Below are 27,732 nucleotides of genomic sequence, written 5' to 3'. Positions count from 1 at the left end.
ATGGGATTCTGGGGATTGGGAGAATAGAGGATAGGCAAGATGATTCCAGAGGAGCTGCTTTGGAGAAAGTTTGGAGATGGATGTGAGGTGAAGAGAAGGGGAATCAAAGAAGTGCTTGAGATCAAGAGAAAGGTATGCGTTGAGCTGGGGAAGCTGGGTGAGCAGGGCTCTCAGAAGGAACAGTCCTCCAGACTGAGGCCTGGCCTCATCTAGATATTTAACACAGGAAGCCCCTGTTTTCACAGTGATGGCTGGGGAGGAGCCAGGTCTGTTTCAACCCCTCTTCATCCTGAATTCATAAAACGAAACATAAACCTCAGAAGAAAAAAGATCAAATGAGATGAGTGAGAGGTATAGAGAACAGAGAGCAAGACCATGAAGTCAGATAATGAGCAATAATGACAAGATAGGCTTTCCTCTAGTTTTCTCTAAAATTTTGCTAGGTAGTGACAACATGAACATTTAGGACTGTAGGTTTTACTTGGATGATTTAGTTTAGATGTGGGTTTATCCCTCAGAGCTGAAAGTATTAATACTTCCAGACACTGAGCTGTACTGCTCTTGTAGTTTGTTTCTTGTTAATGTTTCTGAATTAGCTCTGGAGTGACACACTAATAAAGTTCCTCTTTGGTCTCTCAAGGCTGAAGAGTGATTTTTGCCTTCTTGTAGTATATTAATAAATTAGAAAGCTTCATTTACATTCTCAATTCACTAATAATAAAATCTTACTGTGTTGCAGCAAAGTGTGCTTTTATCGATTATTTGTATTTATTTGTACATGCTCCTATTTTATTCTTACAAAAGTCTTCTGAAATTGTCAGAATGGGCTTCATTATCCCCAATTTACAGATAGAGAAACTGAGGAGGTTTGATGTGGTTGTGTGATCTGCCCTAGGATCCTGATTAGTAAGTTCCTCAGTCAGCAAATTAACTGGCTTGCGTGAAGGGAGCTACAGTGCGGTCTTTGTGCTGCATATTTTGCTCTTCAAAGTGTTTTCTGGTCTAGAGCCATGTTTGGTCCATGAGAACCCTGGGTAAGATAAGGCAAATATTCTTAGCCATTTCCGGGATGCAGAAGCTGGGGCCTTGAGAGAAGATGTCGTTTTCTCAAGTTCTCTGTGCTAGGCACAACTAAGTTCTCCCAGGACTTTTGTTTTCACATTGGGATTCCTATCTTTTATGATGATTAAACAATACTGGTGAATAATCCATTTTCCTGGAGGAAAAGAAAGAAAACAGAGGAAGAGCAAGGACTGCTGCCACTGGGAATGAGATTTTCCTAGTTACTCTTTCTGAATTGTAATAGAATGGGTGGAATGCATTGATGCTGATTCTTTAAGAACAACATTCCCACTTCAAATTGAATGGCGGGTTATTTTAATGATGATGATCTTAAACTTTGTACGTACATTTAACCCCAAACTCTTCAATTTTGTCAAAACCAGATCTTTCTGTTTCAGTCATTTTCCTTTCCTCTTTTTAGTGATTTTTTTCTGCCTCACACCATTGCATGCACCCCCTTCACAGTTATTCAAGAAGCACCGCATTCACTGAAGAAAGAGAGGACAAGATGATCCACTAGGGTGAAGGGAACTGAGTATTTTCACTTCAATCTCATTTTTCTTATTTTTAATTTCCAGTTTTGTGTTTGCTTTATAATGGATATGACATATTGGTAAGTTAGTGTATTACATATATATAAAACATGTAATATATGTGTGTGTGTATATATATGTCATATAACCACACAGACATAATGAGGTGAGTGCACAATATATTTTAAGTTTTGGTCTGTATGTTCATAAAAGTTTGGATACCTCTAGTGTTATGAGTTGAATTGTTTTCCCCCCAAAATAATGTGTTGAAGGCTTTAACCCTCAGTATCTCAGAATGTGACCTTGTTTGGAAGTCACATTCTGATTTAATTAGTTCACATGCAGATTTAATAAGATGAGGTCACATTGGAGTAAGATAGGCCCTATTCCCAATATCACTGGCATTCATATTAAAACAAAACAACAGTCATATGAAGACCCAGAGAAACAGGAAAAATGTCCCATGAAGATAGAGAAAGAGGTTGGATATCTACAAGTCAAGGAGTACCATGGTGATATGGTTTGACTCTGTGTCCCCACCTAGATCTCATATTGAATTATAATCCCCAATGTTGGGGGAGGGACCTGGGGAGAGACGATTAGGCCATGGGGGCAGATTTTCCTCTTGCTGTTCTCATGATAGTGAGTAAGTTCTCACATGATCTGGTTGTTTTAAAGTGTGTTGCACTTCCCTCTTCACTCTCTGTCTCTCTGGCTGCCATGTGAAGATGTGCTTGCTTCCCCTTTGCCTGTCCATCATGATTGTAAGTTTCCTGAGATCTCCCAGCCATGCTTCCTGTACAGCCTGTGGAACTGTGAGTCAATTAAACCTCTTTTCTTTATAAATTACCCAGTCTCAAGTAGTTCTTTTTAACAGTGTGAGAGTGGGCTAATACACAAGGATTGCCCGCCATCCACAGAAGTGAGGACAGATGCATTGAACAGGTTATCATTCAAAGCTTTCAGAAGGAACCAGCCTTGCTGCCGCCTTGGTTTCAGACTTCTAGCCTCCAGAACTTTGAGACAATAAATTTCTGTTGTTGTAAGCCACCCAACTTGTGGTACTTTGTTATTGCAGTGCTCAGAAAATAATATACCTAGTTGATGTCAACAAAAAGTCACCAGAAATAGTTTAAGAAAACTTGACAAAAGGACTCAGGATGAGAAAATGTATCAAGTGCTTTTGAAAGACATCCCATTATTAGGGGAAAACCATAAGCATCTCCACAAAAGTATCAGGTTCAAAAAAGTGCTTGGTAGATTGGGAAATGCCGTCAGCCTTTCAGAACAAGTTGAGTGGTTGAAGAAAGACATTGGGAGCTGGAAAGAGAAACCAGAGAGGCCTGGGGATAATTTCTGCTGGTTTATTTTTTTTCCCATTTGTTTATTTTCTACAAGTCAGATTTTGGAGCAATTAGCAAAATATCATGCAAATATTCCCAGTGTGACTACACATGAGTAACTTTAATTCTGCTGAACATTTGTCTTGTTGCTACAAAATACATCTGCTATTTGCATTAACTTAATCTGTTAAGATATTGTGAACTAAACCACAGACTTCCAGAGACATTTAGGAAGCAACTTCCCATTTTTATTGGACACTTTTGACTAGCAAAATCTGCTTTTGTGATCACGTGACCCACCCCAGGAACACCTCTTCTCCCAGTGCTGTTTCAGACAATATAAAAAGAAACATAATGGAGCATCACATAGGGGAAGTGTTGGTAGAGCAGAAGGATGCTTATCAGCAACAGAAACAAGCAGTGGAATGAATAATTATAGAAAATGGGGTAACACATGGATATGCATTCTGTGTATTTGAAAGAGGGACAGAAATAGATTGAACTTTTGACATGTGTAAAGTACCGTATTTTGTACTTCACATACTTTATATTATGTCAATCCCATGACCATCCCATAGGGTAGACCTTAGGGAGTCAAATCATTTACCCGACATTAAACACAAAATAAGGAACAGAGTCGGGGTTTCGTTCATTCAACAAATGCACCTACTATATGCCAGATAATGTTCTATTAATTGGGTGTAAAGAGGTAAAGAAAAAAAAAAAAAAAAAGAAGAAGATGACAAAGAAGAAATGCCACTGCTCCTAAGGAATTTAATTCTAGTTGTGAGATCCAGACATATAAAAGTAAGCAGACAAATACAGAAGACACTTTCAGGGAGAGATGAATGTTTTTAATAAAGCTGTGTGATGTGATAGTAAGTACCTGACAGGGAGACTTCTTTCGACCCGGTGATCATGGAAGATATCTTGAAGGAGGTAACAGTAGCTGAGACTGGACTCAGTTATGTAAAGAAGAATATTCTAGGGAGTAAGAAGACCAAGTGCTACAGGTCAGGATAGAGAAAAGTAAGAGATGCAACTGGAATGTTTTCAGCAAGCGGTGATGTGACTCATTACAATTTCTACAAGATTACCTTGGCCGCTATGTAAAGAACAGATTGTGCAGGGCAAGAAATTGAGATACTGGTCCAGAGGCAGTTGTTTTTGTCCAGGTGGGCATGGATGGGGCCTTAGACCAGGGTAGAGGTAATGAAGATGCAAGGAATGGACAGATTGTACATGTATTTTGAAAGCAGGTGCTATGGTTTGGATATGTCCCCCAAATTTGAATACGTCCTAGGTAAATGGCATCTGCTGGTAAATGGTAGAGGCTGGACTTTATCCCTGGAACCCTCCATCTGAGCTAGGGATCATAGGACAGTCATTTAAGGTCTCTGTAGAATAAGAATAACAACAGGGTCTCTTTTATAACGTTTTTGTTATAAAGAGACAGGGTTAAAAACACAGCTTTTTAATAAAGTTGTTGTTAAAAGAGACAGGATCTCTTTTATAAAGTTGCTGTAAAGTTCAATATATGTAACAAATAAGAGTGTCTGGCTCATAGAAAGCTATCTATCTATCTATCTATCTATCTATCTATCTATCTATCTTATTTAAGTGGATATGTCCAGTATTTGAACATACGGTTGAGTTATGCCCAAGCCCATGCTCATTATTTGTAAGTTGGAAGAAAAGGGTAAAGTTGATTAAAGTTTAGTGCTACGGACACCTACTCTCTCTCTCCTTTATCAATGAGCTCCCTACTGGTTTTCTGCTTCCCAACCATGCTGTGGCCAAGGTCTGTCTAAACCCACTAAACCCCCAAAAGCATGGCATTTCCTGGACCTAAAGCCTACATAGTCTCCCCATTGCCCATAACATATAAAACCCATGGACCTTAACTCGGACTTAATGAATGACTTCTATAGTTTGACCTCAAGTGCCATTTTTGGTCCTTTCTCCTCATGTTACTTTCCTGGCCCAAATTAGTTTTCTCATTATAAGAGGAAAACTATATCCACTTTCCATATTTGTATAGTCATTCATTAATTTATTTATTTTAAAGATGCCTTTTATGCACTAGCATTGTGCTAAGAGCAGGGGCAATTGAGATTAATTTATATGTTGGTTCTGCCCTTGAGATGTTCTTGATCAAGTGACAAAGGCATATGTAAAGCACACTTTGTAAAACAACACCGTGTAACAAGTATACAGTACGTACAAGACGACAGACACCCACAGGAGGGAGTGGCAGGGAGATGAAGACAACGGAGCGCCCACTTGCAAGGTGAAGGCAAGAGTTAGGAGGAAGAAAAGAGGAAGAGCGTTCTAGCAGGGGAATCTGCCTGCCCAATGGCAGGGAGGCATGATGCTTACGTCATATTTTATGGTTTCACTCTCCTTTTTTCATACCAATTTTTTGTCTAGTCCTGTGACCCCTTCACTTTCAAGGCTACCACTCCAGTTACACTGCAACCTGAGGTCTCATAAATTCAGAACGCTGTTGTGATTGAAAGTATGGACCTTGGAGTTAAGGTGAAATACACCATTTTTGGCCCCACCAATGAATATCTGCTTGAGCTTAAGTGAGTGCTTTATCCTTGCTGAGTCTTGGTTTCCTCATGTGTGAAATGCGGATAATAAAAAACCCTACCTTATAGTGGAGGGGGGGAGGTTAAATGAGGTAATACATGTAAGTCTCTTCTGATAATGTCCTCTTTGTGTGCTGCTCCTTTATATATTTCCATTTCCTCCCTACAAATTCAACACATGACCTAGGGACAGCATGTGCCACGACACAGTTGCTCAGTGAACTAACACATGCACACATGGGTCTGGCATTATTAGTTTCTTGACTTCCTATCCTCAATCTGTGGCTAAGGTTTTAATTATGCTTCAGTAAATGACAAATTATTTAGATAGAGTCGCCTCCTGGATCAAGACTTTTAAAACATTTATTTAATTATTATTATTTTTAACCTCTAAATCCCTATTCCTGGGAAATGTCCACTTTGGAATTTCTTTTCCCAGAAGGAGCAATTCAACATCTTTTAGAAGATTATGATTCAACAGGGACTGTTCAAGTTAAGACATAGGCTCCTCTGAGGCTTCAGTACAAGGAAGGCACGTTTAAGGCCTTGTTAACAGAAGTATGAATGTTCATAATAGAACCTTCCATATCTTTTGTATCCCAGACTCATTCCTCTTCTATAACACTCTGATCTGCATTACTTTATCAGCTGTACCTCCAGGGGCTTTGCTGATAATTCACAAAAGAAATAAATCTGCTATTGGCCCTTGTTCCCCAATTATTAGGTTAGTGCAAAAGTGAAAGTAATTGAGGTTGTTGGCATCACTTTCAATGTCAGAACTGCAATTCCTTTTGCACTGACCTAATAGTTTTCCAATGTATCCAGGATCACTTTCCAGTTTTTCTTCAGCTTTGATTTCTCAGTGCAGTGGGATGTGATTGAAGTGCAAAGCTTGGTTCATCAACAGTGAGTGCTGCTGTTGCAGTCACACGAAGAACTTCTCCAACTTCAGGCGGGTCTCAGGAAAGGGCATCTCAGGAGAGGACACCTCTGCCTGCTTCCACACCAGGAAATGTCCTTGTAGAGTGTCATTAAATGAAATAATCACTTGAGCTTATTTCTTATGGTATGATACAGAAATCTACTGAGCTGAAGTGGTTGGGATTTACTGACAACAAACCCCAAACAAATGTACACAATAGACAGAAGTAGATCAGAGAAGTTGGCTGTATTTGTAATTGGAAATTCATGTTTTTAAAGTCTTGATCCAAGAAATTGACATTTTAGAAACAATGTCTAATTTTACTAGTTGACTTTTTCTGTTTTTCAGAGGTGGAGTGGAATGGAGGAGTGGGTCATAAAAGTGAATTTGTATCTATGTGAATACACACACACACACACTTAGCTCTGTGTGTGTTTCCTTTGTGATATTTTTGAAACACATATTGACTTTTGCCCCTAAATTATTTGTTTAAGAGTGCTGAAGGAGCTTATTATTTATTTCTTCAATCAAATCAGTAGAGATGTGGGGCTTTCTTTCTTTATAGCTGACACACCCACTATAACACACCTAGTGGGTATTTAAGACACCCACTTTCTTTTCTTTGTTCGCTCCCTAAACGTCTGAAAAAGTTGCAATTTCTCCATTAGATTGCTCTTTCACAGCTTGCATCACAGTTAGCACAATTGCAGAAAATCTCTGGTCCCCACTTTGAATTCCCCTTTAATGTCGCTCCCCAGAAATTCTTGTTTAGACTCTGTTTCCAAGTTGAATAACCAGAGAGGTATCGTGCAGCCTTTAATCTGAGATCAAGAGGTTGTCTGCTTAAGAAACAACATGGTTCCATACATGTGGTACTAGGAATTGTGCTGTTTCATTTCAAAAAGACCTGAGGAGGTAGAGGAGGTAGGGGTGTGTGTGTGTGTGTGTGTGTGTGTGTGTGTGTGTGTGTACTGTAGCTGAAATATGCTGTTGTTTTTCTCAGAAAAGACAAGAAAGATCACATCTTGGTTCTCAATGCAGCTGACAAGACAGATATTAATCCATGACTTTGAATTCTAAAATCAAAAGTACTTCTTGGAGACTTACTTGGTATCTAGTGGTAGCCCCCTTGTCAAAGAGCTCACAGCTACATGAAGAGACAGGAAATAAGAACCTATGGCAAGAATGAACAGGACACATGGAGCAGAACCCTTCAAGCAACTTTATTTGTATCCCCACATCTTCCTTTAAACCTGTTCAATGATAACTGAACTGGATGAAAACTCAGGGCCCTGCTGCTTTTTTTATTTACTTTCAGGTGATGAAAGTCCAATGGCCACTTTGAGGGGAAAAAAGTCATTAGGATCAGTGCAAAGCAATGTTTCTATCCTCTTGCAGAGGTAAGTCTTTACCTTTGTTCTCCAACTTCTCCAAGTGACCCATTCTCCCTTTCTTGCTCACCTCTTCCCTGCTCTAGGACTCATTGCAGGCCCTTCTGAGGTTACAGAGAAAAGTCAGAGAAACAGGACTGTTCTTTCATGACTGGTACTGTTGTAAGGTGGCTTTGCTTTCTCTGGGCTGGAAACAGTAACAGATGATTAAAGATGACTTTCTTCTGGGGAAACAGTTCATAGCTGTGCAGAGATTGCTTGCTGGACACCCCCTACCCTTCTCTTGACACCAGGGCTGTGTATTTCTTGACTTGCCCTTTCTTGCACCTACCTTTAGCTCCACTTCCTCTGCCAGCCTGTTACTGCTGGGGCCCTTATCTCCTCTGTAAGACATAATTCTTTTTAAAAATGACCTCAGTCTGATTCTCCTGGGGACAAGTGACATCTGGTCCACAGGATTTCCCACATTTAACCAGTCATTGGAGGGAAGTGCAGTTCACTCACCGGCTGCTGAACTTCCTCCTGTTGTGTATAGGTTATATAGTGATTAGGACTATGAGAGAAGAGAGAAGTAGAGAGATCTCAGTGTTCTCTGCATGTGGGTGGCAGTCTTAGGGCAGACTTTGGAAAGAAAGGGTCTGTTTCTGGGATAAAGAATGGGAAAAAATGTGGACTATCATAGGAGACTGGAAAGGATTTGCAGTTAAGGGAGTATTGTGTCAGTTCAGCCTCGAGAGGAGCTGGAATAAGCCTATGGAGGTGAGAAGGCAGAATGGCCTTCTACAATGGCAGGATTCCAAGATGACCCCCAGTGACAGCCTTGAGTGGGGTGACCAGGACTTGAGATATGATGGGATGTCACTCATGAGATTATGTTATATTATATGCAAAGGTGAACTGAGTTTTGCAGATGTAATTAGGATTCCTAATTAGCTGACATGGAGTTAATCAAAAGGAGGTTTTTCTGGGTGCATTTGACCTAAGGAGGTGAGCCTTTAGATAAGAGAGACTATCCTGCTGACCTGGAAGAAACTATACAGTCATTTTGTGAACTGCCCAGGGGGAAAGGTAGCCTCTAGGAGCTGAGGACTCCAATCCTCAGATAAAATCCCAGCCTTGGATGCCTCCTTGGTTACAGCCCTCGGAGTTCCTGAGCACAGAACCCAGCTAGGTCACATCTGGATTCCGGACCCATGGAAATTGAAATAATAAATGGCATTGTTTTAAACTGCTCAGTTTGCTACTCAGACATCACACCTCTCTTCATGAAACTGTTTTATGTTGGAACATGTTGAGAGGCAAGGATACAAGAGCTAGGGAAGGGCCTAGTTAGGTAGGATTTAGGATGCCAGACTTGATGAGAGTGATGTTAATTCAGTATAGACCCAGACATGTGTTACAAATATCTGGTTTGCTCATGTTTCATATTCTTTACGGGTTGGCTGGGGGTGTTTCTTAACATTATCCCACCCCAGAACCCATGCCAGTGGGCATTTCCTCTGCCATGGCTGAAGACAAATAAGAGAATATAATGAATTGTAAAAACACATTTATGACTTCTGCCTGAAAACGCCATATTTTCCTTTTGCTCATGTTTTACTGGCCAGAGGAAGTTGCACAGATACACTTAACTTCCAAGGCTCTGTGTGTGAATGAACCAGACATATTTATTGAACTTTATTAGTGTAAAATAGTTACTTTAGATTCTTGAACAGGAAGCTGACTTGATGACAGCCAACCTCTTAATTTATATCCCAGCGCCTTCCTTCCCATCCCACATTCTGAGAAGGTGTACAAGGTTCCACTGCAAACATGTGAGTTTAGTATTGGCTGCTCGATCCTAGACAGAACAGTGACCAAAACTAGGCAAACATATACATATCTTTTCTTGTTAACACAAGAAACATCCTCTGTTAGAAAAAGAATAAAAGATGTTTCTTGCCCCAGTAGTCCTGCTGGATCTAAAATGAATTTTGAAAAGCCCATATTTACTCTAGAAATTTCCATTTTCCTGCCTCTTTTATGCCTTCCTGCACTCTTTCTCACCTCTTCTGAGAGTTGGTTTTCTAGTTAATTCAGGATCAGATGAGGATAACTCAGCAGATCTTCAAAGATAGGTGATAGGGAAAATTATGAGAAGTATTCTAGTCAAAATGGTTGCACTATGCCTTAGAAAAGACTGCAAGAAAATAGAGGTATAGAAGCTTACCCAGCATCACCAGTTGGATTTATTCCAGTTAGTAATAATATTACCACAGCCTTTAAAATTTTTAGGGCACTTTCATCTCTCCGACAGTTGATATAGAGAGGACAATTGTTATGACTTCGCTCGTGATAAATAAAAAATTGCGAAACAGAGAATGTTTGACTTGCTTTTCTTCTTCCCCTTCTTCCATCAAAATGATCTCTTAAAAAAAAAAACGATTTCTGGTATTTTAGTTCGCCAAGAATTATCTGAATTTTAAGCCTTCAGGTGAAATGGAGTTTATCTTCTCTGCGAAAGTTATTTCAGGCATAAACAAAGATATGGTGGAGACTGGTACGCAATGGTAAAATTACAGACAGGGATTGCCATCCTATTGATCCTTTGGAGGCCTGGCATGGGTGAGGGAGTCAGAAAATGACTTCGAAAGTGAGAAGATGAGTGAACATACAGAATGTGACAAACCCAGCAAGTAGCCAGGGAAATGGAGGGAGATATTGGACAGAAGGCCTTACAGAATTCAGAGAAGGAGAGAAGTCCAAAAGGAGGAAAAGGTACACTGTCAAACCCCATAGAGAAAACTGATGAAAGGAAGAAGGTAAAGAGTTCTGATGTAGCAAGTCAAGGTCACTACTGACCCAGTCAAGAACCAGTTTGCAGAGGGGGAATGGAAGCCAGATTGTGGGACACAGACTGATTTCCAAGAAGGTGTAAAGGGAATTGGTGAACAGGATCATAGATACAGTAAGAAGTACAGCCTCAAGATAATGGTTGAAGTTCTTACTATGCAGGAGATCTACCGGTTTATAGGTAGAACAAAATAGTATCAGTAGAGAAGGCAAAGTCCGTTGCACACTAAGAGATGATGCTGTTGCTGGAGTCAGGTCCCTGCAGAGGCTGAACCTCAAGTGCAAACATCAGTCCCTAACAGGAAGAGGGAGCTCTTCTCTAGAGGTGAAGTCCAGTGGAAGGAAGAATGGGTCTCAGAAAGGAGGTGGGGAGGGGCTGGAAAGTGAGGCCATCTACTTCTGGAGGGCTCAGTTTACTTTATAACCAGACAGAAAGCTCATCTGCAGGGAAGGGAAGATGAAGCCCCAGGGTCTGTGTAATTTTGCAAAAAATGCTGCAGTGCTCATTTTGGAGAATTTAGGTAACATGGACATGCTTTCTTGCCTTTGAATAAGGCAGAAGGGAAACCAAGTCCGGGAAGTTCTTTGAACCAGCTCTCCCTTCACATCTTGTCTTATCCCTGACCGGTCTTGAAATACTATGTCAAAAGTAGGGAATAAGGTAAGACTAGCATCTTCGATCAGGTCTGAAGGGACCATGGCTTGGACAGAGACCTGGCCCTGTGACTTCTGTGAGTGTTACCGGGGTATGAATATCAAACTTGTGAGTTCACCTTTTTAATTTTGGCGCATGTAAATCATGAAGAATATGACGTTGATGTCTCTTTTCACATTCGCATCTGGGAGAAAGACAGTTTGCCTCAGTCAGTCAAGAGAACTTTCTTCTTTGTTAAACTTTGTGAAGGCTTTGTGGTTTGAGTTTAGTGTTTTTCTTTTGGAGAAATGTGTTTTATGTTTAGGGGGATTTGTCATTTGTTCTGTCGAAGAGCATCTCATAAAAGACACTTTTTTTTTTTTTTGCAGCTGTTGTCAGTAGAACTGGAGGAGGGATTTTCATCTACATAGATTGGGTTGATGTACCAATCTCTTTCTTCTCTGGGGTTTTTAAGAAATCTTCCATGATTGGTTGAGCATGAGGAATCTCCCTGTGACAGCTCTATAAAGAAAGAAAGACAATAAAGACAACCTAATAGGCAGTCAGTCGATGAAGATTTTTGTCTGGAATAAATTTAGCGCATCTCATAAAGTTTTTATAGATGCTACCTTTCAGATGCTTAGAATATTATTATCCATCCCAACATTTCTCTCTTCCTGATTTTTCTTACTCTTGCCTAAAAAAACCAAAAACCAAAAAACAAAAACTTTAAGGATGTTCTTCTTTGTCTATTTTAAGCTCTTAGCAGAATTGTTTAAATCGCTGATTTTTCTTTTTCCACCGCTTGGTGATCTTTTCCTATGGGATTTCATTAGAGTCTTCCACAAAAATCTGACAATTAGTGGGTGTCACAGTGAAATTTGTGATTTGTATTTTTACTTGGCTTCGACATATAAGCCTCAAAAGGCCCTGCACAAACATGAGGTTTTGTTAGTTTTGTGTCAAAATGAAAGAAAAATGAAATTATGATACAGATAAAATATCTGATTACTTTCAATTAATAGAACAGAAAGTTACCCCAAACCTAGCTTGTAGCAACTAAAAGCAAGCCACCTAAAAATTCACCTTACAAGTGAGAACAGAACAAAATAAAACAAAAAAGAGTTAGGAGCTACATTATTCAGAATAAGACATACCTTTTAATGCTGAGGGTTTTCTTGTGGGTATTAGATCCTCCCTCTCTTTCCCCCATCCTCCCTCTCTTGTCTGTTTTGGGAAGCAGGGAGTGTCAGTTCACAAGGAAGCAAGGATTCTAGGGCAGCTGCAGAGGAAACATGTATGTGCCAGGTAAAAATATATTCATATGTTTCCACATGGATGGTGTTTGATGAGCCTGGCTTAATGTCCCCCGGGTCTGAGGAGTTGTGAGACTCTCTAGCATATTTTATTATTTAATGGGATAGAGAGTGTGTCCTCACACTGAGGCACCCATCATGGTCACAATCCTTCCTAATACCCTTTGTATAAAAAACTGAATTCTTTATTTTCTGCAAAAAAGTGGGAGAGGGTAAAAGGAATCTGAATCAAGAGAGAGTTATCTCCTGGAAATCTTCCTCTTCCCTCTTTATAAGTTAAATGTTTTGATTTCTGCTAATGAAGCTACCCTTTTCATAGCAAGAAAAGAGCAGTGAAAATGTGTTTTAATTTTTTTTCTCTTTCAGAGAGAGAAGCATATTGGGGTCGTAAAATCATACCTTTTCTATGATGTTGCCATTGCTTCTTTATGTCCACAAGGAGAAACCAGGTATTCAAGGATTTGAGATTCATTTTTCTTAAAACTTTAACAAATATATATATACATGTACATATGTATATATACATATATTTATACATATATACATTTATACATATAGTTATATATAAATGTGTATATATTTATACATACATATATACATATATATACACATTTATATATATACGTGTGTGTGTGTCAGAAAATGCTGAAGCCGGGAATATAAATCCTAAACCCATGGCTGTGACTCCCTTTGCTTCTTACCTTAAGAGATAAGGAAGCTCCACCCTGGAGGAAGGCTAGGTTGGCAGGGAGCTGGGAACAGGCATCCCAGAAGAAGTGGCTCTGAGATGCCCTTGGGCATCCACATAGGAGCTACGTCTGGGGGACTGATCTCAGGTGCTTATAGTACTCTCTGGTCTCCAGATAGGTGGAAATCACCATATGGAACTTTAGACTTGGAACTTTATTCTGGTTTCTAAAACAGATAACAGAAAAAGAAACAGTATTGCTCTGGGAGTTCAAAATTGTGAGCTTTCCTAACAGCAACACCATTTGCTCATGGTGTAACCTTGGGCAAGTGAAGTGACTTAATCTGGCTGCATCTCTATGCTTCTGTAAAATGTGGATAGTAACCCCTGTCCTACTTATTTCATGAGTGTGGCATGAGTCAGGTAGTGCAGGGCATGTGGCTGCCTTAGTGTAGAAGTAAAAGTGCTTTGTAAACTGAAGAAGCTTATGACTGAGTGCTTTCTCTGTGCCTGGCCCTGTGCTGGGCTCTCTAGTAAATGCCCAAGACCTACAAACCACAGTCCTCACTTCTCAGTGGGCTGACAGGTTAATTCAAAGAAGGAAAAAGCAGTGACAGTGTCAGGTGCCTCAGCAAGGCTGTCCTAGTAAGCAGTAGGCAGGTGTATTTAATGTATTTAATGTCAAACTCCCTTAGAGGTATATGGACTGTGGAGCTGGGGGCAATAAAGGACAAGGAGTTGCCATTTTTTTATTGTCTCTGAAACATACACCCCCTTCCTTCCCTCCCCACATTTTTAAATCTCTAAAACCAGTTGTCTCTTACAGTTAGGAGTTGGTTATAGTTTAAATAGTGGCTCTTTTTTGTTAGTAGTGGAGAAAATAATGGTATGCTTAATCTGTGGAGTCTTACATTCAATACAGGAAGAAAACTACCATATCTGTGATATCTGACGCCACTAAGTCCAACGTTGAGAAGAATTTTAAAGAGCCTCTTAGCATCAAAACAATTGAATCTATCATCAAAATAATTTTATAAATTGGGAAAGAGATATTTCACATGGTTATCTTTATCCAGAGCTTTTGATTTTGACTTTAAGAGGATACAACTGCTTTATTCTCTTTAGAAATTAATTAATTTCTATAATTTTTTTTTAAGAAATAGATTCTTATCTAGGGGCAAAAAAAAAAAAAAAAAAAAGAAGACAAGAAATTACGCCAGAAGTGAAGAGAAATCACTGGGTTTGTAGCCATGAACTTTTATCTTGAACACTGCTTTCTTTTTTTTTTTTTTTTTTTTTATTACACTTTAAGTTCTAGGGTACATGTGCATAAAGTGCAGGTTTGTTACATATGTACACTTGTGCCATGTTGGTGTGCTGCACCCATCAACTCGTCATTTACATCAGGTATAACTCCCAATGCAATCCCTCCCCCCTCCCCCCTCCCCGTGATAGGCCCCAGTGTGTGATGCTCCCCCTCCCGAGTCCAAGTGATCTCATTGTTCAGTTCCCACCTATTAGTGAGAACATGCTATGTTTGGTTTTCTGTTGAACACTGCTTTCAAATCCAGGCGGTCAGTTCTAAGTCAACACTGTGCTGCTTCCATCTTTTTTTTGATGACATACTCCTCTTTTTTCTTTATACTCCATACACTAGGACTGAAGAGTCATATTGGTGACACTATACCTTGGGAATCAAAAGCAGGCTGGGATTGGCAGTGAAGGAAAATGAGAGAAGAAGTTTGTGTAGGAGAGAAAAGACATTTCCTCTATCCCATTAAGATCTGTGTTTGGACCTGAAAATTAAACAGACAAAAGACAGATTAACAGGGAAAGGCTTACAGATTGTATTTGATGTTAATATTTCTACATGTACACAAAGGGTTCACATATAAGAAATGAAGACCCCAAAACATGAATAGGCCTGAGAGCCAATATACCATTTTAGCAAAGAATGATAAAGTTTTTGTGGAGATGTGACAATACAGAAGAAAAAGGAGTTTGGGCTAGAGATGGTAAGTTATGAAAAAGTTACTGGGAAATATAGAAGAGGAGTAATGGAAGATTATCTCTGAAGATTTGTAGAAATTCATCTCAGCTTTGATTCCCTCTCTCCGGTGATAAGAATGTTCTCTTCTTCCTGGTACAGAGAGAGCAACTTTCTCATGGAAAATTTATGCCCTGCTTTTAGAGAAAAAGGGAAGTCAAAGAGCCCTTCCTGCAGCTTTTTCTCAATGGCCTTCAGCTCAAAATAATCAATATGCAAGAACAGTATTTTTGGGATGGCATACTTTGATTTCTTTCATTTGTTCACATCCTGACACAGTCATGCATTGGCTAATGATGAGGATACATTCTGATAAATGTTTCATCAGGTGATTTTGTCATCGTGTAAACATCATCCATTATACTTACACAAACCTAGATGGTATAGTCCACTACACACCTAGGTTATATGGTCTAGCCTATTGATTCTAGGCTACAAACCTGTACAGGATGTTACTGTACTGAATACTGTAGGCAATTGTAACATAGTGGTAAGTATTTGTGTATACTTAAACACAGAAGAGATACAGTAAAAATCTGGTGTAAAAGATTTTAAAAATTGTACCCCTGTATAGGGCACCTGTATTATAACTTTATGGGAACACCATTGTACATGCTGTCTACTGTTGAGGGAAACGTCATTATGTGGTGCAAGACCGTACTTTCCTTGAAAGAAGAAATTGGATCTACTTACCATTTTTAAATGCTTCTTAAATTTTCACTTGGCGTTTTGCCCTAGGGTTCCAATATATGGTAGACTCCTCAGGGCACCAGAGTGCCTGGTCTGAATCCATTCCTGGCTTTAGGATCGCAGTCCTCTTCCTGGCATTTTTTTTCTTCTTCTGTGCCTTGACCTTTTTGGTTGTTGTCGTTAACAAAGCTGACTTCCATCTTGACCTGCTCCCCATTCCTGCTTGTTCCAGCAGGTAGGTTGAGACCCTCAGTTCTATCAGCTCCCTAGCCCTACCATTCCTTGCTATCTTTCTTGGGAAAATCAATTCTTTTTTCTATCTCCTAGCAGTTTAGAATCAGACAGCCTCTGGGTTCAAATTCGGTCTTTCCTAATTAGCATCTCTATTGTTTCCTCAGTTGTCAGCACTCAGCATATGAAAGTTATTCTTTGTGTAATCTTCTTTTTACTTCTTGTTGTAGTGGTGGTCAGGCTAGTAATACTTGGGGACAAGGTGGGCCTTGCAGTACTACTCACATTAATTTGTGATGGCATTTCTGTGCTCTTTGAAACATCTAGCAGCCCTTCTCAAAATTTTCTAGAGGATTAAGTCCTCATGCCTGAAGACATCCATTGTATGTAATAAATTAACCTATCTCCTCTGCATCTAGAACAGCACTGGCTAAGTACTTCCCTTGGGAGAATTGAGAAAATAGTGACTGAAATCATTTTCTGTGGGACTTAATTCTCTCAAGAAACCTTGTTTGGGAAGAATGGTTAAAGAATAGATTTCCATAATTTATGATGTTGAGCTTACATTTGAAAGCTGTTTGATTTAGAAGAATGAGTGTGACTCAAAAGGGAAGGAAGCTAATACATGAATTCCAAATATAGCATGTTTGTAAGGCATTCTGAAGACTCTATCTGCAAGAGGAATTTTTCTGTTGTTTATAGTTATCCTCTGTAGACCTGATCCTGAAACCTATTTCCCAAGTAGTAATCTTTATTTTTATATTATTGAGCCTCAATGCTGATCATAGACTTTCCTTGCAGGTGGTGCTAAATGAGAATGTTGATGCACTTATTTTGGAAGCCACTGGGGAATGCCGTCCAGAATTTTAGCTGATCTTACTTTCACTGCACTCTTTTTATGGGAAATATATTTTTGGTTGACATTCAAAAAAGAGACAAGAATGGGCAGATGTCTGGAATAAGACTGCCACATCAAGTCTTCCCTTTCATTAGCCTCTCCATGACAAGCAAAGTAGTGTTTGGAGATGTGGGAAAACTTTCCAAACTCATTTGAATTGTAAAGACACAAACCCCAAAAGTACATAGATGGTGCTGGTTGTTCTGAACTGTGGTGGGAAATTTTGGATCAGAATTACTACTCAGACTGGAGAGAGAAGGTGGTTGGGCACTTTCTCTTTGACAACATCCAGACCTTATGGAGTAGATGGGAACAGAATGGTGAAATCAGAAAGAAGGGTGGATGAATTTTCCCCAAATAAATCATGTGGTTAAAGAAGGAGAAAGAGAACTTGCTAGAACTCTGAAGGGGCTTCTTGGCTAGAATGCATTTACCTTTGGAAATAAAAAGGTGTTTCCAGTGGTCTTTTGGAAGCTGTATGTACTAGTCTGTTCTTCTGTTGCTATAAAGCAATAACCAAGACTGGGTAATTTATAAAGGAAAAAGGTTTAATTGGCTCAGGTTCTGCGGGCATAGCAACATCTGCTTCTGGGGAGGCCTTAGTAAGTTTATATTCGTGGGAGAGGTTGAAGCGAAAGCAGGCACATCACATAGCAAAAGCGGGAGCGAGAGAGTGCAGCGGGAGGTGCTACACACTTTTAAACGACCAGATCTCAGTAGAACTCACTCTCTATTGATTCGACAGTATCAAGGGGGATGTTGCTAAACCATTCATGAGAAATCCACTCCGGATAATCCAGTCATCTCCCACCAGGCTCCAACTCCAACATTGGAGATTACATTTCAATATGAGAAACTGGGTGGAGACACACATCCAAACTATATCACTGTCCGTCATTAATGGGTTTTCAGGCTCTTTGAAATGTTCTCTGACTGTATTATTACAGACTCATTTTGATTCAGGAGAGACATAAAAAGAGTGAACATGGATGGAATCTGTTAGCAAGCGAAGCAGCACTATGACATTCTCAATAAGCCCCACACTCAGAGCACATACCCCCAGCTCATTCCAACACAAGTTACACTAATTTAACGTCATGGTGACTCTGGTATAGTGAAACTTTAATTATGGCTAGAAATTGGCACAGCCATTTCACTTTTTGCAGTCTTTTACTTAGTCTTTTTCAAGGGGCATTAATGTTTAAGCTATTTAGCTAAATGAAAATTATTTTTATGAAAAAGTTAAGCGATTTATACCCTTGTATTTAGGAGATATTTTGCTTTTCCTGTAGAGATTTGTCTTCACTTTAAAGTTTAAACATGAAATAAGCCATGGAAAGAAAAAAGAAAAAGACAAAGAAAAAGTGGAATAGTAAATCAGAAGAATTTCTCTTTCAACACCTCCTTCAAATGAGCCTACAATTAGATAGGGATTGTCAACATCACATGCATTTGCCAAAGCCTAATCATGTTTTTTGGATTTAGTGGAAGTAGGGATATTAGGGGAAGAGAAAGTTAGACAGGAAATTCTGTGCTTGGAAACCTAACTGTTTCTGTGTGTTTATGAACAAACTAAACAAAATTGATAGTCCTCTGAACATCCAGCTGAGCTCACCTGTGGGAAATCCCTGGCTGTCCTCTGACAATGAACTTTTAAATAGCTCAACTGATTGAAAAACAGGGTTGAGGAGGTGATTTTTTAAAATTCGTGGTAATTTTGTAAAACAGGCTATAAAAGAAAGCATTTTTCTAATTCTTCGGTTGTTTATTTATTTATTTATTTATTTATTTATTTTTATTTGAGATAGAGTCTTGCTCTGTCACCCAGGCTGGAGTGCAGTGACACAATCTCAGCTCACTGCAACCTCCGCCTCCCAGGCTCACGCCATTCTCCTGCCTCAGCCTCCCGAGTAGCTGGGACTACAGGCGCCCGCCACCACTCCAGGCTAATTTTTTATATTTTTAGTAGATATGGGGTTTCACTGTGTTAGCCAGGATGGTCTTGATATCCTGACCTCGTGATCCGCCCGCCTCAGCCTTCCAAAGTGCTGGGATTACAGGGGTGAGCCACCGCGCCCGGCTCTTCGGTTGTTTATTGCCAGGTATTATAGACCCAAGTGCTTCCCCACCTGTCCCCATTCACATCTAGATAGCAGCAACTTCATAGATTGGGAAAAACTTTCTAACAAATAACATACCAGTATTATGGGACATTTTGTGATCCACTCCATTGAAAACAGTTTTGGGGAGTCATTTCAAAATGGGAAAAATCAGTGCCTACAGTAAATGAAGTTGTTCCTGTGTTACCTGAGGAACAAGTTAAGGAGGGAGGGATGGGCACCATCACAGGATGCAAAAACTCAGGGAGAGATAAGATCCATGACATCAATCAAAACCAGAAGCACTGGACTTACTGCTACAACATTACTTTACCTTGACTTGCACAGGTTACCAGGAGATGTTCTGTGTATCCCATTCTGAGTCCAGGATCAGAGGGATGACCTGAATACCCTGGTAGGTGTCTTCTAGTATCTAATTCCTGGGCAGGATAGACCTTTTACCGTCAGCTTCATTCTGAAGGTATCGCTAGAAATTCAGCCTCACAGTGATCTTTGAAAACTGAGCTGGTAGCTTTTGGGGGGCTGCTAACGAAAATCATATAATGACACTAAAGAAAGATCTGAATGAACATGCCAGATGACTGCATTTGTGTTCACTGAATTGGCTGTATGATGAATCGTGTTTGGGGCTGCCTTAGCACGCAGCCTCTCCTAAAATTTGGCTGTAGCACCTATTGAAATAGAATGGAAGATAAAAGTGGTTTCAAGAGTGTGATGAAATGATTGTGTTATTGAAATGCTAATTTAGATGTGGCAATTGCCTAAGAGACGACTCTGCCTGTGAGACAGCCTGCACATCTGAGCCCATATCCAATGAAAACCTTTCCTCCAGTGTTGTGTGTGTGCGTGCATATACACAGATGTCTTACTCTTTGACAAGCCCTTTTACGAGCGTCAATCTTGGTATGTTTCCACCTAGGGGATTTTTCTGTCACTACTTTAGCATACATTTTTAATTATTGTTGGTTGAACACAGTCTCTCCTTTTCAAATACTATTGCATGCTTGACAAGATTTGGAACCTTCTAGAAAAGGGTCCCAGGCTCAGAGGCTCTGATCATGAACTAGCGACTAATTTGCTTGACTAGAGCATCCGCCTAAGGCAAAGGGAAGAAAGTGGAGTGTGGCCAACTCAGGACCAGTCTAGTGGAGAGTCTAGTGGAGAGGCCGTTCTCAGAGACCTTTGACCGAGACCCCTCAGGTGAAATGGCCTCCTCCAATCACCTCAGTTAGCCTCCCCTGCAGTCCTGAGGCACTGTTGTCACTGTGGATAAACAAACCTCAATATCTGAACCACAGGCTCTCCCTGCAGCAATGCAAATCAAAAAGTATATACATATTTTGAAACAAGACAAAAGCATAGGTTTTTAAAGCTCAGCATGGTGATAAATAAAAATGTGCAGCAAATCTGCCATTTGTGTGTGACATCTGAGGAGCAATTCATCACGACTTAAGTTTACTTGTAAAGAAGATACTCATGAAAAATTGTCAGTATCACACTAATTGTCGGGGATATTTATTCTGTTCAAGTTGTTTTCTCCATTAGCACAATCGCTAAAATGCACCATTTGGCCTCTGGAGTATTTACACTTTCCTTTCCCTAATTATGAATGTGGAGGCTGCTGAAGCATAATACCTGGGAAGCAAAAAGGATCTAGAGTGAAACGGAAAAAAAAAAAAAACCCACGACAGAGATGAAAAATGCCATGTTGGAGCTTGCAACCCCTGGCTCAGCAAGGCCTTCCAGGTCATTCATCTTGCCTTTGATTTGTCTGCCTTTCCACTTCAAATAGGTTTACAGGTTTTTAGCTGAAACCAATTAAAGAGAGCCAATTGGCAGGGTTAGCACTTGTGGTGTTTATGGTGTGCATTGTATTGATTTATGCTGCTCAGCAGCTACAGTGAAAAGCAAACTATATGAAGAGGAAACCTCAGGCTGGGGAGGGATTACAGTGCATAGGATTAGTTCGAGGACAGTAATGAACAACGCCATAAAGAAAACTGCTGACTCTACAAGTGCAAGCAATAGGAGTATTTTTGTGAGAAAGACAGACTCATGGCTGTAATGTAGTGACAAGTAATTATGCAAGATGCTTAGTATCAATTGACAGTGCAGGACCCTTTCATTTGAAGTAGCAGAAAAGGATGCAGGGAAAGGGAACACATTAGGTGGTTGTGTTGTGGCTTTTTTAGGCTTCACCTTCCGGGCAAAGACAAAGACATAGTTGGGTGGGGCCTAAGGGAATGAGTTCCAGGAGAACAGAGTATGAAGTCATCGAGTGGTGAGACAAGGATGAGCTTTTTTTTTTTTCTTTTTTTTTTTGAGACCGAGTCTGGCTCTGTCGCCCAGGCTGGAGTGCAGTGGCGCAATCTCAGTTCACTGCAAGCTCCGCCTCCTGGGTTCCCGCCATTCTCCTGCCACAGCCTCCTGAGTAGCTGGGACTACAGGCGCCCACCACCACACCAGGCTAAATTTTTGTGTTTTTTAGTAGAGACGGGGTTTTCACCGTGTTAGTCAGGATGGTCGCGATCTCCTGACCTCGTGATCCACCCGCCTCGGCCTCCCAAAGTGCTGGGATTACAGGCGTGAGCCACCCTGCCCAGCCGAGATGAGGAGGACATTTAAAAAATCTTACAATATTGGAAATAGCTGGTTGGTCACTTAAGCCTGGCAGGGTCAAAATATTGAGTGAGATATTCCGGAAAATGGGAAGCGTTGTGGGAAATACCCATGCAATGAAAGTGATAAAAAAAAAAAAAACACTGGGTAACTTCTGAGGTCCCTTCCTGCCTTCTAGCTTTACAGGGCATAGAATATTCACTGTGATGTCCATAGTCTTGAAGAGTTGATGACTTATATGCTCAATGATATAACATCATCTGAATTGGTAGGCGGTAGAGAGTGGGCAAAGCATTGGCATTTTTGAACGTAAGACTAAAAGATTCTACTTTTGGGACGGGATGGTGAGGAGAACCATAGCTTTTTTGTTTGTAGGCCTCTGTGGCGCAGGCTCATGAAATTCAGGAATGGTAATCGAAAACTCTTTTGACATGTCTTACAGATTCTTGGAGACAAAAGCTTTGATTATCAAAGAAAAAAATGTTTAAACAAGTTAAATGACCAGTTTGGTTTGAAAAATAGCTCAGGCTGCATTGTCCTGTAAGACTTTTATGACTTAATGTTAAACTTCATAAAGACAGGTGAGCCAGGTGCAGCCTTGAATATTTGTAATGATAACAATAATAATTATGAGGTGTTAATATTCAGGGCTTGCCTTTGTTTAATAGCTTATCCTTTTTTTTTTTAAGTGCCATACATGCATTGACTCTTTGATTATCAAAAACATCCTGTGAGGTTATATAAGGTTAGGCATCATTATCCCCATCTGAAAGGTGAAGGAATAGCCTCACGTAGCTTAAGTGATTTCTTGTGGCAACTGATAAGGGGAAGGAGTAGAAAGGAATGAATAATTATTGAAGACTTATGACTCACAAGATCTTGGACTAGAATATGCATATGTGTGTAAGGCCTCAAAACTACAATCGAATCCCATTTTTTACAGGAGATGAAATTGGACTCGAACAGGTGGAGCAAATCGACCCCTCGTCAGTAACAAGCAAGAGAGGACACTGGGTTTTGAACCCAGGTACCAAGCTCTAGCTACTCATCTATACTTTCTCTCTCTTGACCATAATGGCTATTTTGTTAAAAAGAAATTTCCCTGGTCCAGAGCGTAAGGAGCTTAGGAGTTTTCACTCCATCCTAATAATAAGTAAAAAGCTGTACAAACAAAAAATCAATAACTCTTCTCAGATCCTTCCTTGGCCCCATAATTGGACGGACAGGCAAATACACCTTACAGGAGCAGAAACCCGGAAGGAAACAAGTACTGGGGTGGGAAAACCTGGACTGTAATTGACAAATTGCTGGAGGCTCAGTATGGACAAGTTCGAGAGGTAAACATTTCAAGTGGATCCAGTTATTGAGGGAGTCCTCACACTTTTGTGAGTTGTATCTCTAAAAGCTCTATCAGGCAGGTTCTCACAGTGAGGATCAGAGAAAAATAATCCCCTTGGGCTTCCTGTACAGAGAGGGAAAAAGCGACCATCTTGAAATATACCAGAGCATTCTGTTCTTAAGGAGGCCTTCCCTCAGCAGAAGCTATTTTACCAGAGCCTCATCTATGCAGGTATTGTTATCAGAGCCTAACCTACCTGGGGAAAGTGAAATAGCTTCATCCCATTCCAGCCTTCCACGTGGACGAATAGGTAGAGACAGAGGACGTTTGGGGCAGTAAAAATACTCTGTATAATACTACATGGTAATGTCATTATACATTTGTCCAACCCCATATAAAGTACACCAAGGTGAACCCTAGTGTAAACTGTAGTCTTTGGATGATTATGATGTGTCAGTGTAGGGTCCTCAATTATAGCAAATGAGGGCTTCTGATGGTGGGTGAGGCTGTGCATATGTGGGGGAATGCGGTACATGAGAACTTGCTGTACTTACTGCTAAATTTTACTGTGAACCTAAAACTGCTCTAAAAAAATAAAGGTTATTTAAAAAAAAAAAAGGAGATTCTACTTAAGCCTCAGGATCCACTCAGGGCAAACTGGAGAAGCACTGTGATCGGTTTGTAGTTCTTGTCTTCTTTCAGTATAGATGAGCTCCCTTTCAGTTTATATGCTTCTTCCACTGAATAACTTTTCCCTATCTTCCGTAGTACAGTCAGGCCATAGCCTCTTCTTGTCTCCCAAAACCTATGGTAATTTCCTTTGTTACTGCATGTGGAAGTAAGACAACCACATAATTTATTGTCCAAATCAGGACAATTTTGAGATGAAAGAAGCTGCTATTAATAATTGCTCCAGGAAAACAGGGATACCTTGAGTTGTCCAGGGCAAAACAGAGAGAATGGTCACTCTACTTATGGCTTCAAGATTTCCAAGGGGAGCTGAGTTTGGGTGTGTGTGCCTGTGTATGTGGATAGGGGATTACATCCAGTTTGGTAGTGACCTTAATTACTCCACCAGTAAGCAGTGGGCTCCTCAAGGGTATCCGCCTTACTTTTCCTGGCATACAATGTCTCCACCATTTAGTAAGAGTTCATGGAATGAATGAATAAGATAAAGGATTAGGTACTTTTCTTCTATGTTTCTTCCATATCAGCTTCCTGTATTCGGGTTTCTGATTCCATCAGTGGGTTTTCTGTTTGTTCAGCATCCTTCACTCTGTCTTCGTGATATCATTCCTCTTAGACATGACATTCTCAATAGCTATTATCTCTCACGTTGGTTTTTCTTTCAGATTTCTTGCTTTTTTGTCTAAAGTCACACTAAACCAGAATTTGTAACAAGTTTATGTCCTGGGATTTGGAAGTTGTTGTTGGTAGTACCAACCTGATGAAGTGTGGTAGAGAAAAGCTTCCAAATTAGTGTATTATGGAACATATATTTAGCATGCATATTACAGGAGAAAACAAGAAGTGGAGTTGATTTAGAGGACTACTGTGGAGTTGATAAAGAAAAAATGCATGATAAGGTCTTGATAACACAAAATAATCTTTTAAACCAACCAAATGAACAAACAAAATACAGCAGATTCTCATTATAAGGGTTGGATATAGATAATTTTAAGCCTGGATCAGGCTAAGCATAGGGAAATATACAGTATGACTGAGAAAGTGGATTGCAAGTTAGAAAATCTAAGTTCTAACTTTGGCTGAGAGGAGTGGCTGTGTGGCTTAACCTTCGAGGCTCTAATTTTCTTCATCTGTGATGGGAGGGAATTCAGACCACATACTCTTTGGGGCCTCTTCTAGATTTAATGGTCCTTTTCATGATTTTTTGAAGGTACTTAAGCTGGAACACCACAGGAGCAGAAGAGGCAGCTTACACTGTGGCTTGAATCCAAAGAGACATTGCTTCCTAGGCCTGTACGACTCTATTCTCATAGTATGGAAGCCTCAGACCTGTGTCCTGCTCATATATTTATTGGAAGGATCAGTTATCTTCAGAAACAGGGCTCAGAATGTCCTAGCTTGGAGAAATTTAGACCAACCACATAATTTCACAAGAAAGAAGCTAATACTCAGATAGAGAAACATATCTAAATTCACAGAGCCATGTCAGAGTGGAATATGTGCTAAATCCTATGTCTCCTGACATTGCCAAGTCTTCTGACACTTCACCTCATTCAATCACTCACTTATTCGTTCAATAATTTCTGAGAGTGTGCTATTCAGTCAACACCTTTTACACCTGTCAGGATTCAAAAATATGAAGAAGAAATAATCCCTATTTACAAACAAGGTCTTTTAAGACATACGTGTTGATAAACCTCATTGTTGACATTTCTTTTGCAGTTGTTTTCATTCATCAGCTGCCTGCTTTAATATTACCACTGAAGAATTTTGTACGTTTGTTTTTCTGGTGTGGATGGCATGGCAGAATGGTAGATACTGCATGGATTAACACATGCTAGGCTGCAGAAACAATAGCCCTCCATCCTCTATCCCCTGCCAAATAGAACAGCTTACAAAATGAGTGTATTATTTTCTAATTTTATGGGCAAACAGAAGCTTTGCTCCCTGCAGCTTTTCAAGGACCCAGACTGATGGAGGTTGTGCTGTTTTTAATATGGACTTACAGGGTTACTCGTGGTACCACTATTTGGCCAAATGAAAGGAAAGAGAACAGATGATTGCTTGTAGTCATTTTATGGACCACACCTTGCCATGGCACTGAACACTTTTCTCACATTCTATTGGCTAGACCTTAGTCACGTGACCACACATAAATGAAAGGTAGGCTGGAAAATAGAGTCTAGCTCAGTGCCCAGAAAATTAAAAAAAAAAAAAAATCCGTTTCAGTGAACTGTCAGCAGTCTTTGCCACATTGCTCTATGCCTAAACCTCACCATCTATTAAACCATTCTGTGAATTCCTATCCAGATTTAGTTACCTTGTGGAGGGTGATTTGTATCTATTCTTAAATGGGGGTATTCATCCCTATTGAAAGTTAACATACTTGCTTTTTTTGTGCTAGATGTCTTTAAAATTCTGCAAGTAAATAAACGGTTCAATATTGCTGTTTAATAATCGAATACAGACCAAGAGCTGTAAAGTTTTATCTCTCTGTCTTGCCTGATTTATTCCTCACCGTGGACAATATACATCCTTTTAAAAATTTATTTTACTTTGAGTTCTGGGATACATGTGGAGAATGTGCAGGTTTGTTACATATGTATACATGTGCCACAGTGGTTTGCCGCACCTGTCAACCTGTCATCTAGGTTTTAAGCCCAGCCTGCCTTAGGTATTTGTCCTAATGCTCTCCCTCCTCTTACCCTCCCACCCCCGACAGGCCGCAGTGTGTGATGTTCCCCTCCCTGTTTCCATGTGTTCTCATTTTTCAGCCCCAACTCATGAGTGAGAACATGTGGTATTTTGTTTTCTGTTCCTGTGTTAGTTTGCTGAGAATGATGGCTTCTAGCTTCATCTATGTCCCTGCAAAGGACATGAACTCATTCTTTTTTATGGCTGCATAGTATTCCATGGTGTATATGTGCCGCATTTTTTTTCTTTTATCCAGTCTATCATTGATGGGCATTTGGATTGGTTCCAAGTCTTTGCTATTGTAAATAGTGTTGCAATAAACATACGTGTGCAAACATGCATCATTACACAACATCTCACTTACATAATACTTTTATTAAAATAAGCAAAAAAACAAAAACAGCAACAGCAACAACAAAAACCCCTGCCTACCTTAGAGGTAGTTCTGAGGAGTTAAATGAAGGGAGTTCTTTAAATATTTATTTTATATATTTTTAAACTTTTATTTTAAGTTCAGGGGTACAAGTGCAGGTTTGTTACATAGGTAAGCTTGTGTCATGGGGGTTTGTTGTACAGATTATTTCATCACTCAGGCATTAAGCCTAGGACCCATTCGTTATTTTTCCTGATCCTCTCCCTCCTCCCAAACTCCACTCTCCAAAAGGCCCCAGTGTGTGTTGTTCCCCTCTATGTGTCCATGTGTTCTCATCACTTAGCTCCCACTTATAGGTGAGAATATGTGATATTTGGTTTTCTGTTCCTGTGTTAGTTTGCTAAGGGTAAGAGAGTTAATTACACAAATTTTTTAAAAACTGAAAGAAAGATTACTGGAGAAATAACTTCTGTTTCATGAAAGGAATACATTTATATAATTATGGAAATATGATTTTGCCTACCATTAACAAATCAACATTAGAAAATTTTTAACCCCCCAGCAATCTTTTTCAGCAACATCTGCGACCTCATCGCTAAATTTAAAATATGAAATTTGATCATGACATAGGTTTGAGTGCTAGACCAGATTATGATATGTTTTTAAAGAGGTACAAAGGGAATCCTAGACTGAGGGAGTCACTTGAGTATAATTTTAAT

At 39.9% G+C, this 27,732-nt stretch overlaps 1 protein-coding gene and 1 long non-coding RNA gene across 34 annotated transcripts in view; both read left to right on the top strand.

Moving 5' to 3' along the window:
• The window catches only part of LOC114671950 (uncharacterized), a 474,108-nt gene that overhangs the window by 176,564 nt on the left and 269,812 nt on the right, over positions 1-27,732 (top strand). For 17 of the 33 annotated variants that reach the window (XR_013402462.1, XR_013402465.1, XR_013402467.1 and 14 more), the window contains 2 exons: positions 7,773-7,854; positions 12,994-13,076. The exons of 14 other annotated variants lie outside the window; for them this stretch is intronic. Coding sequence is in view for 1 of the 19 variants with exons in the window: in XM_077958665.1 (XP_077814791.1) it covers positions 7,773-7,854 (82 nt within the window). In the remaining 18 variants the exon portion in view is untranslated. The remainder of the gene's footprint in view (positions 1-7,772; positions 7,855-12,993; positions 13,077-27,732) is intronic. 2 more of the 33 variants (XR_013402451.1, XM_077958665.1) reach the window with 1 other exon arrangement.
• On the top strand, positions 13,942-27,039 carry LOC144333603 (uncharacterized). The gene is made up of 2 exons (XR_013402482.1): positions 13,942-16,287; positions 17,085-27,039. It is a non-coding gene; the product is annotated as an uncharacterized LOC144333603 (long non-coding RNA).

The sequence above is a fragment of the Macaca mulatta genome, chromosome 13, assembly GCF_049350105.2.
Source record: "Macaca mulatta isolate MMU2019108-1 chromosome 13, T2T-MMU8v2.0, whole genome shotgun sequence".
NCBI lineage: Eukaryota > Metazoa > Chordata > Mammalia > Primates > Cercopithecidae > Macaca > Macaca mulatta.
The sequence above is the reverse complement of the archived record's forward strand: the minus strand, read 5'-3'. Positions and strand labels throughout refer to the sequence as shown.